This window comes from Heliangelus exortis, chromosome 3, assembly GCF_036169615.1.
Source record: "Heliangelus exortis chromosome 3, bHelExo1.hap1, whole genome shotgun sequence".
Classification (NCBI taxonomy): domain Eukaryota; kingdom Metazoa; phylum Chordata; class Aves; order Apodiformes; family Trochilidae; genus Heliangelus; species Heliangelus exortis.
This window is the reverse complement of record NC_092424.1, coordinates 96,113,788-96,130,232: the sequence shown is the minus strand read 5'-3', so window position 1 is coordinate 96,130,232 and position 16,445 is coordinate 96,113,788. Positions and strand designations below refer to the sequence as shown.

The following is a 16,445-nucleotide window of genomic DNA, read 5'->3' as shown; positions in this document are numbered from 1 at the left end:
TTGAGCTTGTGTCCAAAAAAAAGCAGCTAACCCCAGGGTTTAGCTGGAGTGGGTGTTCAGATGCAGGGTGTCAGAGGGGCATATAGCTCTATAATCCAGATGCTTTGCATCTCCAAACATGTGCTAGTGCCTTCAAATTTGCTCATAAACTATTGCAGAGCTTTCAATCTTTGCCTGCAGTCATATCCTCTCCTAGCATCAGAATTTCTCAGCTCCAGCATTTAAAACCATAAAAATGTTTACCTTTAGTTTAGTAAGTATTTCAGAAATGGGTTGAATGATTACAAAAGGGCATAAGAAGGCCTCAGATTATTCTGATTTTTATGTTTTTTATGTAATCTGGCAACCTCTTTTATTTGAACAAAATTAGTCCTGCACATTCTTGGACCTGAAATAGCATTTGTGTTGATGCAGCCTTGTATGAGGCCTGTAGATAAGACAGCAGGACTTACATTATTCTATATTGTCTGAAATACTAACTCCTTTAAGTTCATGGAGAAATGAAAGTACTCAGAATTTAGATGGACATAATTGGTTCCTATCAGGTGTGGGCTTTTCAGCAGGCTAGGTAACTTACTTGAAATAAAACATGAATTCTAAAACAAGATAAAGGCAAAGAAGAAAACTTAAAAGCTTAATATATATATATGTAGTCACATATATGTAGTTACAAAGCAATGTTCACTGTGGATTAATGCAAATTAAAGACATAAGAAGGTATATTTTGATACTGTAGGTTGGTACTGTGAACCACAGTGCAAAAGTGAGATATGTCATGATAAAACACCTTGTGTAGCCACAACAAAAAATAATTGAGCATCCATTAAACACAAATAATCCAAGCTGCCAGATGAATTCTAAGGGTGCTTTAAACTTCTGAAAAAAAACATGCTTGTGAGGAATTTCTGTCCAGCAATTATGTCTGTAAGGGAACCAAAGGCTAAAAGGCACTTTTGAAAGGTGTTCCTATGCTATGTTTAGGATAATGTAGAAAATGATGGAAACTTTTCAGAGAGAAAAATTTTCTTTTTCCTCCATTTATCTGTTTATGAAACACAAATATTGTCAAATTTCAGATTTGTAAGAAGCTTTTAATGTTGAATTCACTAAATTATTTCACTGCATCTATTCCTAGCCAGGCCTCTTGTCAAGTCAGCTCTTGACCTTGGTTTTGTTGCTACAGTGAGTTGACACAGTGAGTGCCACATTTGGGTCAACATTAATTCACTCTTAGTTTTCACTGGTTTGCTTTTTCCCTGGTAGGTTTTGAGAAGTTGTTTAGCATGTTTGTTTGTTTTAATCTGTCTTTCCTTTTCATTTCACTGATTTATTTTGCTGTTTCCCTCTTATTTTTTTCCCTACAAACTCTATGTTGCAATTCACCAGGAAAAGCCTCACACGATGTGAGTACAGAACTAACCAAACTCGCTGTATTTAGCAGTAACTGTAAATGACAATCATAAAGGTCATCATGGTGACATTACTGAAATATGACAGACATGGATACATTCTGACATTCCTAAGAAGGCAGGGAGAGAAACATGGCAATTAAATGTAATAACATACATAAAAAAGAAAAAAAAAAAACCAAACTAAAATCTGTGAGGTGGATCCTGGAGTACAAAGAATTTTTTGACTCAGGAATTTTGGTTTTGCCCCATAAGGTCGAAGGAAAAGTGTCTTTTAAAACAATTTTTCAGCACATTCCTCATGCCATCCTCCTCCTTTCCTACTGAATGTGTGCTGGCCTTCTTCCTTTCTCTGTCACCATGGCTTCTCTTTGGCCTTTCCTCTTCCTTCTGCTCTTCTTCAGTCCTCAGCATCTGAGGTCGCAGGCGCTCAGGTGGCTTCTCCTGAGCAGAGTCAGAACCAGACAGGTGGTCTCAGCAGTGCTGCTTCCAGCCAGCAGCCTCTGCTCTGGGCCCTGAAGCCCTGAATGGGGGCTCAGATGGCGGAGAAGGTGCTCCCAGGTGTCAGACACAAAAATTGCACAGAGTGTCTGGCAGCCAAATCTAACTCAAATCTGCAGAGTATGTCCAAATGATTTACTCAGGCTTTTTTTTTCCCCCTCGTTATGAGCAAAATAAGGTATATGGAGAAAGAAACAGTATACAGTTATATTCTGAGAAATGGAATATAGAAAAAAAATTACCCTTGCCGGACAACTACCATGGAAGATTTCAGTCAAATCAGTTAAAATCTGGCAAAAATCAGAAGTGAGTAAATGCAGAGCCTGGCTGTTGAAAGAGTTAGGCCTTTTGACTGTGGGTAGTTCTGCCAGCTCTTTATTCATTATGAGCTGCAAGAAGGCTGGAGTAGCATTTTTATCAGATGTCCAGTCTATTAAACTGGAAAGCACCTAACAGGGAGCTAATCTAAAAGGATTTAAGAGATTTACTTACCTTGGCAAAGTCAAGGAGAAAATAATATGAAATTCATATTGGAAAAAGCAGACCACACAATTTAAAGAAAAATCATTTTGCTTAGCAGAGCTGACAAATGACAGCAGACAGTAATTTGTACAGGTGCTTACAATGTGACATCTCCTTGATTTCAGGCACTTAGCAGAAGTTCTCTGGTTATAAGCCTGTTTGTCCTCATTCCAGACATACCCCATAAAAAAGCCCAGAGATAACTAGATGGGTTTTTAGATTTCATGTGGGACGAATTTTCCTCTTGAAGAACCTTTTTTCTGTCTGCTGTCTCTACTAGTGCCTAGAGAAACAGTGCTTCATTTTAAGTGCCTAGGATGAGCTGGGCACGGTCATTAAATAGATCGCATTAAATTTTTAGTTGTCCAGGAGCACTAAGTAGAGGTATGTAGCTAAAGATACACAGAGAAGTCTCATCATGTTGTCTTCACAACACATGCCCTGTTTGACTGGTAGATACAGCAAATCCACTGGTCTACAAGACTTGAGTCCTGTTGTGTGTGGTCACAGGACAGGAGAGAGGCTGATAAACTTTGCAGGAGCCAACCCTCAGCTCCAGGGCCCATCAGTGGGGTCCCATTAAGTGCACCCCATAACTTAGTGCTAGGGCCACTTGTAAATCATCTAATCTGCTGTAGCACTTCCTCACTCACCAGAGAATAAATGAAGAACTGTCACTGGGCAAGAGCCAAAACCCTTTCCCTGTTCAGGGATGATACAAGTCAAAGCTCATTAGCACATCTGAAAAGCCCACCCACAGAGCCTCTTTGCTGACTAAGCAACTTCATTTAACAAAATATGATGTAAATTTACCACGAGACTATTGTGCCCAGCTGAAGGGCAGCTTTGGCAGGGCTCTTAAAGTTCAAGTGTCTCTACATTCTTCTTTTTTTTAACAAATGGAAATGAATAACTATTCTGTTTCATACTTATGCCTCAGGGGGATTCCTTTCCAACTGAGTCTGCTCTCAGGTCCTTTTACTCTCAGCTTGGCCTTGTTTATAGTTCTGCATAATTTCTATCTTTGTTTTTCGTACCAAATACATTTTTTAAACACTTTTTCTTATGAGGACTAGGTGTAATTAAGCTATAGCACTATTCTACCTTTTAAAACTCAAGTGAAAAGTAAATGACCTCTCAGATTGTGGTTATCGTGGTCATTCACTTGACCTAGTTCTCTATTTGCTGCTTCACTGACCAGTGAAGCTGTTTTACTCCTCCCTCCAAAATAAAAAAGGTAACACTTTCCCAGAAGTTTTTCTGAAATGATGATCAGATATCATTAAAATAATACTGAAAAGGTTACAATTTTTTTTACTCGCAATGGTTATATTTCTTTTATGACCACTTGGTTATTGTTTTAACTTTTCTTAGTTTTGGACCCAATGCAAAGATTTACTTTTCCAAAATAAAATCTTAGCTACTTTCCTCTGCAGATTTGGAAAGCAGCTTGGATTAAGAGCTGCCAGTTTACACATTACATCAAGCTTTTAGTCTTTTCAACTTAGTTTCACTCCTGATTGAAAATTTAAGTGAAAGTTCTTCACAGACATTCATGTGTCACTTGTGAATGCTCAAAAAAACCTGCAAAAACCCACCCAAGCTTTAGCCAGAAAATAGCCTAAAAAAGGCCACATTAGTTGCAATTATCTTTGAAAAAGAATTCTGAAATTGAGATGAACAGATTATTTCTTCCAATACAGCACAGAGGTAGTTGGTGTTGTGTACCTAGTGTGGAGGAGAGATTCTTCCATGCATCACAGAAATATCTATGAAAACAAAACTACCTTGTTTAAAAAACCTGTCTCCTGGACTCCCTTTACTTCACAGCTGAATGAGAAGCTGGGGAAAAGCCTTTTCCCCTGGAATGTAAATAAAAATGAGTGCTGGGCCAGGAAGGGCTCCTTTTATATCTGCTGGCCTTATGCAGAGACTATTTCATCCTATAAGGTGTATAGCAGAATTTACTCAGGAGAATAAGGAAATTACTAAATCTGATACCCTTCAACATACAAAAAATGAATGCTTCATAGATTTAATACTAAACCAAGGAAAGGGTCACTTTGATCACTGAGTTTGATCTCTTAACTTTAACTTCAAACATTGCCAAAAAGCACAGCAGTTTAGTCATAAAAGTAATGTTTCATCCATTAATAAAATAAAACAGTACTTTTCACTGTGATCTGTATTTCCATGAATTTCAAAAGGATTTACAACTGGGGCTTCTTTTGGATCTGTCTCTAGCTAAAAGAGGTCCCTTGAACGCGATATATTCCTGTCGCTAGTCTGCGGACAATGTTTCTAATAAACAGGAAAAAGGTTTCATTTTGCTAACTTTTTGAAAAATCACTCTGATAGCTAATCCATCAACGTCTTACAGTGTTTATAAAGTTAGCCCTCAGGATGCTTTCTGGGTACTGCAGGTTGAGGCTCTGGATTCTTTACATCCTATTCTTTATTTCTCTGTAAACTTTGGCTCTTCACACACCAAAATCAAAGTTGCATTTTATTTGACCTTTGTCTCCTCCACATCCCTACTTCTCTGTTTGGAAAATGTTTTCCTCACTTGACAGGCCAAGTACAATTCATTTAACTTCAATAGGGACCAGACTGCATATGTCTGCTGAGGCAAAAAAAAACATATTTAACAGAGCACAGCTGGAACCCAGATAGCTGAGATCAGTCACCCAGAAAATTGCTCCACTTGATCAATGATCCTGCACTCTGACGTCCTCTCTTGTTTGCATCCCTGAAGGTAATGCAATAACATTCTTTGGGCACTTCAGGATTTGAGCCCACATTTATTTGGTTTTAAACGAAGTTTCTTGTCAAATGTGCACTAAACACTAGCTAGATGTCTCTTTCAAACTTTTTCCTGCATTAATTTTCCTTTTATTTTTGGACCAATTTCACCTCATTTTCAAATCCACTGAATATATGGCTAGGCATAGGCTGCAATTATGTAACCACAGTCCTAAACAAGAAAGAAAATTCATTCTTCATGGTGTGTTCAACTCTAACAGATGCAATCACCATATACTCTTTATCCTGATTAGTGCATATATTCTTTCTGCATACCTTTTAGATGATTTGGTCAGTCACTACTATTCAGGGCAGATAGGGTAAACTGTGCATATAGAGGGAGCTTGTTTACTAGAATTTATAGATCTACTAGAATTTTACTCTGCATGCCTACATTTATAAAGTCTTCCTGTAAAAAGAAGTCTGATAAATGCAAGCCTAACTTGCATGTCATAAAATCCAGTTACCCATTCTACCCATCAGTCCTGCAGTCCTGTAGAAAACATCTGTTGCATGGGCAGTGCCATGCCCTGCAAGACAAAGCTGCATGAGGAGGTCCCAGCTGTGCAGCTCTGCATTTAGCACCCACACCCAACAGAAGCACATTTCCAATATTAGTTATGTGTTATGATGTCAGAAATTCCCAGCCAACCAGCAAAGTTTGAGAGCACAAATTTTAGCTCACACCTAACAGGAGGTTTGCAGGATCTGTCCCTTGATAACTTTAACAGTTTTCTCACAGCCCCACAAAAAAGCTTCCACTTAAAGCTCAGTGGCATCCACAATCTGACAGAGATAAATGATGCCTCATATGTTTATACTGTATTTATTACAGTGGTACACACAGCAATGTCATTAGAAAGCTTTATTATTGTTTCATTATGGAAAGAATAGTCAACTGCATTTGTATTTTCTTTTGCATGATTTCTTGTATATGAGAATAATGCGGTAGCAAGTTACATAACTGTGGCTAATTTTACTAGCTCTTTGCTGGAATGAACAAGCTGTGGAACTGCATGTTTGTGTAGAAGTCAGTGTGAGATTTGTTAAAATATAAAAAAATAAAACAAAACAGGATTACACACTAATTCCACTTATAACAGAAAACCTATGACAGGCGTCAACCATAAAGGCTTTAAATTTGATATGAGGATAAGTGTTAACACTACTAGAAGTACTAGATAGCATGTTTCTCTTGGGGGTTTTTTTGAGTTTTGAGATGTTTAAAGCATAGTTTGCTTAATTCTGAAAGCATTGAAATGGTTTTTCCTTGTATTCTTTTGTTTGCCAGTCATGTAGAGGCAAATAACATCTGAAGCTAATTGAGAAAAATAAAATCATACCTACTCCTTTTTATATTCTCTCCTTCTATCCCCCAGTCTTCTAGAAGTCTTGAGCCATTCCCAGTCTCACTGGGATATCAATTCAAGCTTTTTTTTTTTTTAACTTTACACCTCTATGATGTTCAGCCTTTGTACAACAGCCCACTTCTGATACAATGAAGACTTAGAATATAACTGAACAAAGATGATGCATATTGATATATTTATCCTATTAACTTCTGAAAAAATTAGCTAGGTTAAATAAACTGTAGTAGAACTCAATCCTTCAATCCTCTGATTTAGTTAACTTAGTATCTGCTTCACTGAAATTATAAGTACCCAGCTCAGGGTGAGCTAATCCATTTACATACAATATGGAATGAATGAACAGATAAATTTGCCAGTGGAGACCTACAGAGGAAGCAGATGGCATCTTCCTCTGTGTTATAATTTGGTAGCTCTAGGAGTTTTGCATGCTATCTGAAATTGCACAAAGCCACAGGAAGGGTAGGATCCTCTGTTCATTTTTGGCCACTCCTATGGACAGACACATAAAAGTTGTCACTTAGCAGCTAGAGTGTGGGCCACCCTGGTTTGTAGAGCAGGAAAGTGTAGTGCAAACATGGGATGTTGTACCTGCGCCTCCAGGCATGGCCATGATTTGGAGAACACAGAACTCTAGTAGAGAGGTAACTTTTCATAAAAGTTGAAATGATATCTGCAGGGCTAGGCAGTCCTAGAAATTTGGTATACATAACTATAGACTGAAAATAAGATGGGATTTCAGCACCGAAGTTTGGATGTGTGCACACTGAACTTCGGAGTAGATTTCCAATACCTGTGAACATATTTGCCTTTGTTTCGTTTTGCCTCTGCACTTCCAGGTGCACAGTTCTGGCATCCAGGTTTCATGCTGGTCTGATTTGGGTCCCAATGCTATACTTATGCCCTGTTTGAAGGTTAATTTTATTTTGAGGGATTATCTAGGTTGTCATCACTCAAGACCTTTAGAGAGGAAAAGGCTGCTACCAAGATGAGAGTGAGCTGACACAGTTGTTACAATGCCCAATAACTTCATATCCTGAAAAACATTAAGGACAAAATATGAAGAAATCCATTAAATCAATTGAACATATTAAAAAAATAAGTCTATAAAATTATGCAGAAACTTTGCATATACATGTTACCTTTCATTCCTTTCCCTGAGCCAACTGTTTTTTTCCCAAAATGCCTAATCCTCTCCTTAATCTTCCTCAGAGGTCTCTTTGACACTTCAAGAGGATAATTTACAGTTGCACAGTGACTCTGTAGCAGAACTTGGAGCAATAATTTGGTATCCTACCAACAAGTCTACAGTCAAAAGCTAATAGCTCATGCTGTTTCTTGATACTACTATATTGTTTTATTTATCTTCTCTGCAACAGGGCTATAAAAAAGGCTGAACACTGAGTCTTTTGCTGAGGAAAGGATTTATTTTTAAGACATTTTTCTGGGAAGTTTCATTTATTGGATGGCTGCACTTGATAATAGTGGTCCAGGAATTTGGGAGAAACATTTTCAATAATTAAACATTATATTTAAATTACAGGAATGTATTTAGTAGGAAGTTGAATGTTTGATTAAATAAATGATTTTAAATGAAGGTACAACATTCTTCAGATGCTTGTTCCATGTTACAGTGAGATTAGTTGGGTATTAGCTCTGTTTGATTTGTACAATTAAAAAGGTTTTTTTGGTTCTGAAGAGGAAATATTTGACTATGCAGTAAGAACTATGTGACACTATCTAGTTTCAATGGCTATGAAACTTTAAATGTTGAAGCAATAAGGTGTTGTTCAGTAAGTGCATTTTCACTGCTAGTGACTGCTGAGAATAAAACTATAGCTTTCAATTGTTAAATTAGATTTAATGCATAATTTCTCTAATCTGTGATAGTGCAACTACATTAAAGAAGTGAAAAAATTGGTAGTTTGATGTATACAGTTATTTATAAAATAGTGAGCACTATCTGATGATTTTTTTTTTATTTGTACTATAAAACCTGCTAGGACTATATTTGTTATCATGGTGGTTTGTACAGAGTAATTAAAAAGCTTAATAATTAGACAATGTGAGAGAAAAGAAATACATCCATAAGTGTAAAAACTATACATTCTAAAAGATACATATATCTCTCTTCAAGCAATATAATTTTTATGGAAATGACTTCTTGGGCTACAACAACAAGCCAACACATGGTTACTGCCTTTTAAAGACATAATTTAGAAAAGAGCAATTTAGCCAGCTTAGTTGGTGATATTCACAAAGAAAAGCATAGTTTGTAAGAGTTAATTTTGGATGTTAGAGTTAGCTCATGTCTCCTTCTCTCCCCATTCAGTTCCCTGCTTGAACATATGAATTAAAAAGCATGGAAGTTCAGAGCAGGGACTTTTATATTCAAAGTGGACTATTCACACAGTAACAGCTTTTAAAATAAAACTCTCTAATAAAAGCATTGCATCTTTAGAAAATTGGAATGTTGTTCTCAGGCTTGCAGTTTTACAAGATATATCTGACATATATTAGCTGTCTGTACAAACAGAATTTCGAAGAAAGAATAAAACCATGAAATCACTGCTGGTAAGTGCTTTTTTTTCAAACTAACACACTCTTTCAGTGCCAGGCCATGAAGATAAACCTAGTTTCTGATACTGTTTTTATTACAGGATTGTATTACAGATCAAAATTAACAGATTCGTTACTGTTCACAGTTTATCAGGATGCCCCAGAGCTACTTCAGCAATGAAGAAAGCAAAACTGTCTGGAGAACAAATGCTAACAATAAAGCAGCGGGCCAGTAATGGTAAATTTTTAATCATTACCTTTTAAAATATTACTTAATTGTTATTCTCGATTGGCTTTTTTCTTACAAGTGTAAATCTTCTTTGCATATATCATTAATTCACTGTCAGTAGAAGCTGGGTTTTATGCTGTAGAAATCTGAGCCAGCAGTGGAGTGGTCAAAATGGCCTGAGTTATGTCTACATGCATCTAAAATACTAAAATATTTCAGAGTAGAATATACCATTTTCCTTTTCTGGTTCACATCTCATTCATCAAAGATGGATAGTTGCTCTTACATTATTTCAGGATTCAGAAGAGAAAAATATTAACAGTGTCAAGTCCTTATGAGCTCTTTTGAATTCATTTGGAGCTGTGGCTCTGTAACCTTTGGCAAACATAGATGGCCTTCTGCCAGTTCATGTCCAATAATCTGTAGTCCCTCCTGTGAACCTTGAGTTTCAGGGAAGATGATGAAAGTACCTTGGATGAAAGTCAGGATAGTACCTTATAGCTGAAGTGCAGTTAAAGCAAAATGTAGGTGCTTCTGTTCAAAGATGTAATGAACATAAGTCTATACTGGGAGTTTTAATGGAAAGATGTATGTAGTTTCCTAACCTGTGAATGTGCATGCCTAAAAATACTGCCCTCCTAACTTTTGGTGTTGACTGTGCTTGAGAGACATGAAACATTTCTAGAAAATGCTTTGTCAACACAGTGTCATTGAAACTCATATTTCCAGCACAGCTGGAGAAAGTCTCCATTGTCTTTGTTCAATAGCTAGGTACAGGGAGTGGAAGATGTAGATGTAATTTCCTCTACTAACTGGTTAGTACTGAAAATTGCATCTGCCATACCCAGGAAGAAAGCCTTAAGGATTGGTATATGGACATTTTGGGTACTTAGGGAAGCAGACAGTATCCTTGAGGGAAGAGGTATGTGAGATTTGCACTAGAGTAGGAACAAGACAGTGGGAACACCTGTTCCTCTGGCTCAGGGAGACTTGAGAGAAAACAGATCTACCTCTTCTTGGGGCTGTTTTATGCTTTGTGGTAGTAATTAAAAGGATATGTAAATAAATAAAGGATATGTAAAGTAAATAAAAACTTTACAGTGTATTCGTGTATAAATCCTTAAAGATGCAGGTATATCTAACTTTTTGTTCTTTATATGTTTATGCCATAAAACTCAGAAATCACCCCAATTTTGAAAATTATTCTATATATCATTATTTATTAACACTCTTCTGAACCATGAAACTGTTACTAGCAGTAGCAGAAACACAATATATTCCAGAGCATCAATATTATTTCATTGTGTTGGTAAAAAAATATCTTTTGAATTAGTTACCAAATATTTTTACCAGGCTGTAATATGAAGAGATTAGCATGTTTCTTTTACTCTAGAAGATCCATAAATGGATGGGGTCTTTCAAATAAGTTACATATGGCAGTGGAGCAGAATTTGTTGCTGCAGGTGCATTTCTTATAATTAAAGTTAAATCAGTACATATAAAGAAAAAGGTGTGTCTTGCTGATTTAGGCTTTTTCAGCACTTTCACTGGAAAATTACTGCAATTTGTAAAAGTAGTAGAAAATGCTTTGGTTTAAGTTCAAAAGAAGAATTTGAAGAATGCTTCCCTTTTTTGTTTTTAGTTTAAGACTATTATGTGAATAAATTTATTTTCAAATATGGAAATAATTAATCCACTGAACTCTGATTTAAAGCTTAATTATCTTAACATCCTTTTTATTTTTATATCACACAGGTATAGAAAATGATGAAGAAATTAAACAGTTAGATGAAGAAATCAAAGAACTAAATGAATCCAACTCCCAGATGGAAGCTGATATGATTAAACTCAGAACTCAGGTAACAGTTTTATGAAGCCCTAAATTCAGCTGCTTTTTCTACATGACTGATTTAAAGAAATATAGGGAATATATAGTTCCCTTTTTATGTTTCTTACATATTAAAGTTTCTATCTGTTATCTCCCATTGATGAAATCATAAAATAATATCTATTATGTAACCTCCACATCAGTTGCCAGCATTTAAAAAAAAGGCTAGCCAAATTTTTTCTTTAAAACAAAGGCAAAAGCATGGATTCTTGTGGCCAGCTTTGTATTTCCCCTTGATAAGGCTATGCTTTTCTAATAGCAGGTAAAATATTGGGTGACTTCATGGTTATTAACTTGTTACAAGGTGAGATACTCCAGATGAACAACATGGCTTTTGCTTTTGCCAGGTCTGTGTTACAGAGGGGGAAATGAACACCTGTTACACGTCACTTCATATTGTAGTCACACTAACTGCAGCTCTTGGCAGCAAAAATGGTTGCACAGATCCAGCTTAATTCCTTTTAGGATTCACATCATAAGTCTGTTTTAAAAAAAACCACAAAAAAACCAAGAAAACAAAGCAAAAAAAAAAAACCCAAACCAAACTCCCCCCTCCCAAAAAATGCCTACAAACAAACAAAAAACCAAAGCCAGAAGAACTAACATTACACTATTATTTAAATACTCATCTTTCACCAGTCCTAACACAGGATGTAGAAGGCTAAGGAAGGAAATTTATTGAATTATTTCCTTCACATTTTCCAGTGTTCTTCTGGTGCTTCTGGTACTTTTTTCTTCACATAATTTGAACTCAGAGGCCAAGAGTAAAATTTACCACAGTTCTCACCATTTATCAGCATTTAGCCCCAGAGTCATACTAATCCAATTGATCTTGATGGAAACCATTCCTTGTTCCTTCTTTGTCTGCTACTTGTGGAAAAGAGTGCCATATGCCATTCCTTCTCCTTTTCTTGTGTACTCCTAAAGAGAAGTCAGGATCTGTTTGGTTTTCCTCTGACTTGTAAACCTCGGCCAAATTGATATTGAAACCTCACTTCTTATGCCTGTATTCAGGGTTCTGTTGTCATTATTAAGCTTTTAGGGGATTTGACATCTCTTTTACACTGTTTTTTGGTATGATCAAGTATGACTCTAGTGTAATGAGGGCAAAATCTGTGAAGAAGAATGAAGAAGAATTAATGGCAGGAAAATTAGATATGTTTTTATGCTGGAGGAATTTGGTCCTAACTTTTGAATTGGACAGCTTCCAATCTGCCTTTTTTAAATTTTACTTGGTAAGGTATTGAGGGTGCTGTTGACATGCAGACTGATTTAGCTAAGATTTAAAAAAATGTGGAACACTTTTGCTTTTATGTGTACACTGAGTAAATGTTCCAGTTGTCACCGACTCTCTGCAGTTCAAATTTTATTTTTAACCACATGAACTAAAAAAGAAAACAAAAAACCAAAACCCAAAGCCTATTGCAGGCAAGGAACACAATGGGAAAATAGTGGAAGTTCTGTGAACATCAGACCTAACAACACTCTTGTTTGACACAGATTTACAGATCCCATATGACTGCAAGTACCAGTGAAAGCTTTTTATAAAAAAGAAACTTCCCTTTCATGTAAAATCTTCTATATTTAGTTAGGTGAGACGTCATGCTGCAGCCTTTTTCTTAGTTGGAGCATTCATAGGACTCTCCTTTATTCATCTGCTCTTCTTCATAAGACTTGGAAGAAAGTATCTTTAATCTAAGATCTTTTAATAAATTTGCCCCAATTTAACATACAGATTCAAAAGTATGAGAGGGGCAGAAACACATCAAGTTGAGAGGGCAAACGAAAAATCTGCAAATCTCATACAAGAAACAAGAGATCCTGGGTTTAGAATATTTACAAGTCAACATTCTTTAGTTTTAGGGTAAAATCTGGGAGGGAAAGTTTAGCCGTTAAGCAAGTGAATGCAATAATTAAGCATGCCAGTTGTCTTAAGATACTTACTAAATGGAATTGCAAGATATGCTGATCAGCTGCCACTGTATTTGCAGATAGTCATCATCTCCCATGGCAAAAGAAAAATTACTTAAGTAGCAGTGCTACACTAGCTAGAAAATCTACAAAATGTGAGCTGCAACTTAAGTTCACGTGAGTCAAGAGTAGAATTTCATATGTAGTAGGGCCTTCATTGGCATCAGATTCTTCACATTAGTCTGTCATAAAGAAAAAAAAAACGGTTTAGGGCAAATATTGGAGCATGACTCTAGCAAGAACCTACAAAAGATGTTTTGTATTTGCATACAGCATTACTTTCCCATATAAACAAGCTGAAAGTAAAACATGAGGAGAAGATAAGTTTCTAGTTTCAAAGATGAAGAAAATAATTTGCCTACTATAATACGTCATGGGAATACCTCAGTATTAATTTATTAACAAAACCATGCCCCGGCAATACTGACAGCTTGGATTAAATGCTATATAAAAACCTGTAGTCCAAGTTAGAGATACTTGAAGATTGTTTCATGTGGCCATATCACTTGTAAAAGTTATTTCTGCCAACCAATGAGCTGTATTTCCATAAGAAGAATGAAGCTTTATGTCCAGAATAAAACTTAAGACATCTAAAGACCTGATTATGCCACCAATTTCCTAAAACATACTTACCCATGATCAGCTTAATACTCACTTAAGAAACTTTTCCCCTTCTGCCTGCTTCTGCCACACAACCCCCCAAGTCTTCACACTGGCATTTAAATTGTATCAGTTCTTTCCACAGTTCACTGTCTGTGCCAATGAAGAAATAGATACAGCTCATTTTGAGAATTAAAAACCTTTGCCATTTTTTTCCACTTCTCTGACATCTTTTTTTGCCTTCTTATCAGTGCACATTTTAACATAAACACACACAAAAGCATACTGTACACTTTGTAATAGATGTTAACAGTTGTCAACCAATGCGGAAAGTAAGGACAGGTCTACAAAGGAAGGTGTAGACATGTAGTGAAATGAGGCAACCAAGTGCCACTAATTGCTCAGGCGTGAGCTGAGCCTGTGCTTCAAGTTTCACCTTTTATTGGCCCCCTAATCCTGCTCATGCGCAGTAGGGGCCCGCCCTAATCAGGCACAGGTGGGCTTAACACAAGCTCATGCCCACTACCTGGCAATTAGAGGCACCTGGTTGCCTCATTTCACTACATAGACAGGTCTGCTTGTGTTCTCACCGAGCTGAATATAAACCAGTGCTCATATGAAATCCTTGCAGCTTCATTAGCACAGAGCTCTGCAGAAGCTTGGGAAAGTTGCCTCTCAGTAATGCTTTTTGGCTCAAGGGTGGTCAGAGCTAACTTATTTCTTGTCACCTGAGAACACAGGCAGAGTATACTCCCAGTTGTCTTCACCTGTATATTTAGTCATGCCCCAGAGACCAATTCTTCTTTCTATATGTAAATTTTCTTCAGTTCCTTCAGGTCTGCAAGTCACTGTACCATTAGAATATTTTCTAAACTTCACAATAACTTGCAATTCTTCATCTTTCAAAAGCAACCCTGTGAATTTGTATAAAATCAAATTTTACTTACAAAGCACTAGACACTGGCAACAAGGAGCTGGGCATGTTAAACTTGTATCTCTATCTATCTATCTATCTATCTATCTACCTATCTATCAGAAAATATAAGAAATGCATGGCTTGCAGCAGACTGTCCCTACAGCAAGATCCTAGTAGCAGGAATGTTTAATGACATGGGTACACTGGCAGAACTAAGGTCCTTCTTAAAGCCGTTCAACTCAAAAAGAAAAGCTCTGAAGAAGTGGAATCAAATCCAAGTTCATTCACTATTTCCAATATCAAAAAGATGATCTGCTAAAGTCACATACAACATGAATCACAGTAGAAGTAAGAAACCCTTAATGATTGTAGGAACTGCAGACCCAAGGAAAAGCTTTTCGAATGTGAATGAATAGACATTTTTTTCCTTTCCATGGTATTTCTGTAATCTCTCTCTTCAAAAAGTGAATGTTTTATAGAAGCTTGCCTTAGATTACATTGTACATCAATTTGTCTATTTTAGATTACCACAATGGAGAGCAACCTGAAGACGATAGAAGAGGAGAACAAAGTAATCGAACAGCAAAATGAGTCTCTTCTTCATGAATTGGCCAATTTAAGCCAGTCTTTAATTCATAGTCTAGCTAATATCCAGCTGCCACATATGGTAAGTGATTGAGAGCACAAGTTAAGGAATTTGGCGATCTTCAGTTCACTTCATACAATAGATGTCTTTTTTATGTTTATGTTTCATCAACCAGTTGGATATTTGTGGTAACAACACTGAAACCATAACGATACATTTAACTGCTAACAAAGACATGGAGGGCCTGTTCCAGTGTATCCTGTAACATTAAGTAAGAACTAAATAGGCATTTTAAGTATTATAACAAATGGTGGCAATATGCCTTGATATTATGTTATGCTTAAATGAATATACGATTAATAAAATAAAAGTTGTATATGAACTACTATTTAATATCTCGTAGGAACCAATCAATGAACAAAATTTTGATGCTTACGTGACCACTTTGACGGACATGTATACAAATCAAGATCGTTATCAGAGTCCAGAAAATAAAGCCCTACTGGAAAATATAAAGCAGGCTGTGAGAGGAATTCAGGTCTGAACAGCTGCTATAGTGGTGAAAGTCTTGCTTAAAAAAAGGATGCCTCTTGTTTTTTGCTGCTGTAATTTACCAGAAAGTGTTATATATTTATTTCTGTTTGAAACAGTGTTATGCTTACAAGACTTCATAATGATTTTATGTCTTGCTTTAAAGATAGTAACTGCAGAATAGTTTTTTGAATACATTCACATTTTGTACGTTTTCATATAAGCTGACATAGTGTGATATGCCATGTAATGTTTATAGCTGCTAATGTATGCACATTTTTGGGGTATATATATTTCTGAAGAGGTAAGCTGATCAAAATAAATAGAGTGTAAATTCTTTTTAATGCTTTAGTGATTAAATGTTTTAGTATTTTGAACTGAAATGGACAAAAAAAAAAAACAGCTTTGAATGACAATGTTGCGGTCTGCAGCCACTTTTTAAACACTATCATTTTGCCTCATGTTGGAGGATTTTATGGGATTTAAGAAATACATTTTGTGTGCATATTGTTTCATAGCAAGAATTGGTTGCAAAAATGCTTTATTTTTGAACAATGCTTGAAA

At 36.3% G+C, this 16,445-nt stretch overlaps 1 protein-coding gene across 10 annotated transcripts in view; it reads left to right on the top strand.

The window, feature by feature from the left end:
* Window positions 1-16,445, top strand: part of MYT1L (myelin transcription factor 1 like) — a 294,590-nt gene that overhangs the window by 276,064 nt on the left and 2,081 nt on the right. For 5 of the 10 annotated variants that reach the window (XM_071741820.1, XM_071741819.1, XM_071741817.1 and 2 more), the window contains 4 exons: window positions 9,307-9,398; window positions 11,145-11,248; window positions 15,288-15,431; window positions 15,754-16,445. The exon at window positions 15,754-16,445 is cut by the window's right edge and continues 2,081 nt beyond it. In XM_071741820.1, the coding sequence (XP_071597921.1) occupies window positions 9,307-9,398; window positions 11,145-11,248; window positions 15,288-15,431; window positions 15,754-15,894 (481 nt within the window). In that variant the 3' untranslated portion in view covers window positions 15,895-16,445. Of the gene's footprint in view, window positions 1-9,306; window positions 9,399-11,144; window positions 11,255-15,287; window positions 15,432-15,753 lie in introns of all 10 variants that reach the window. The other 5 variants (XM_071741823.1, XM_071741816.1, XM_071741821.1 and 2 more) reach the window with 1 other exon arrangement.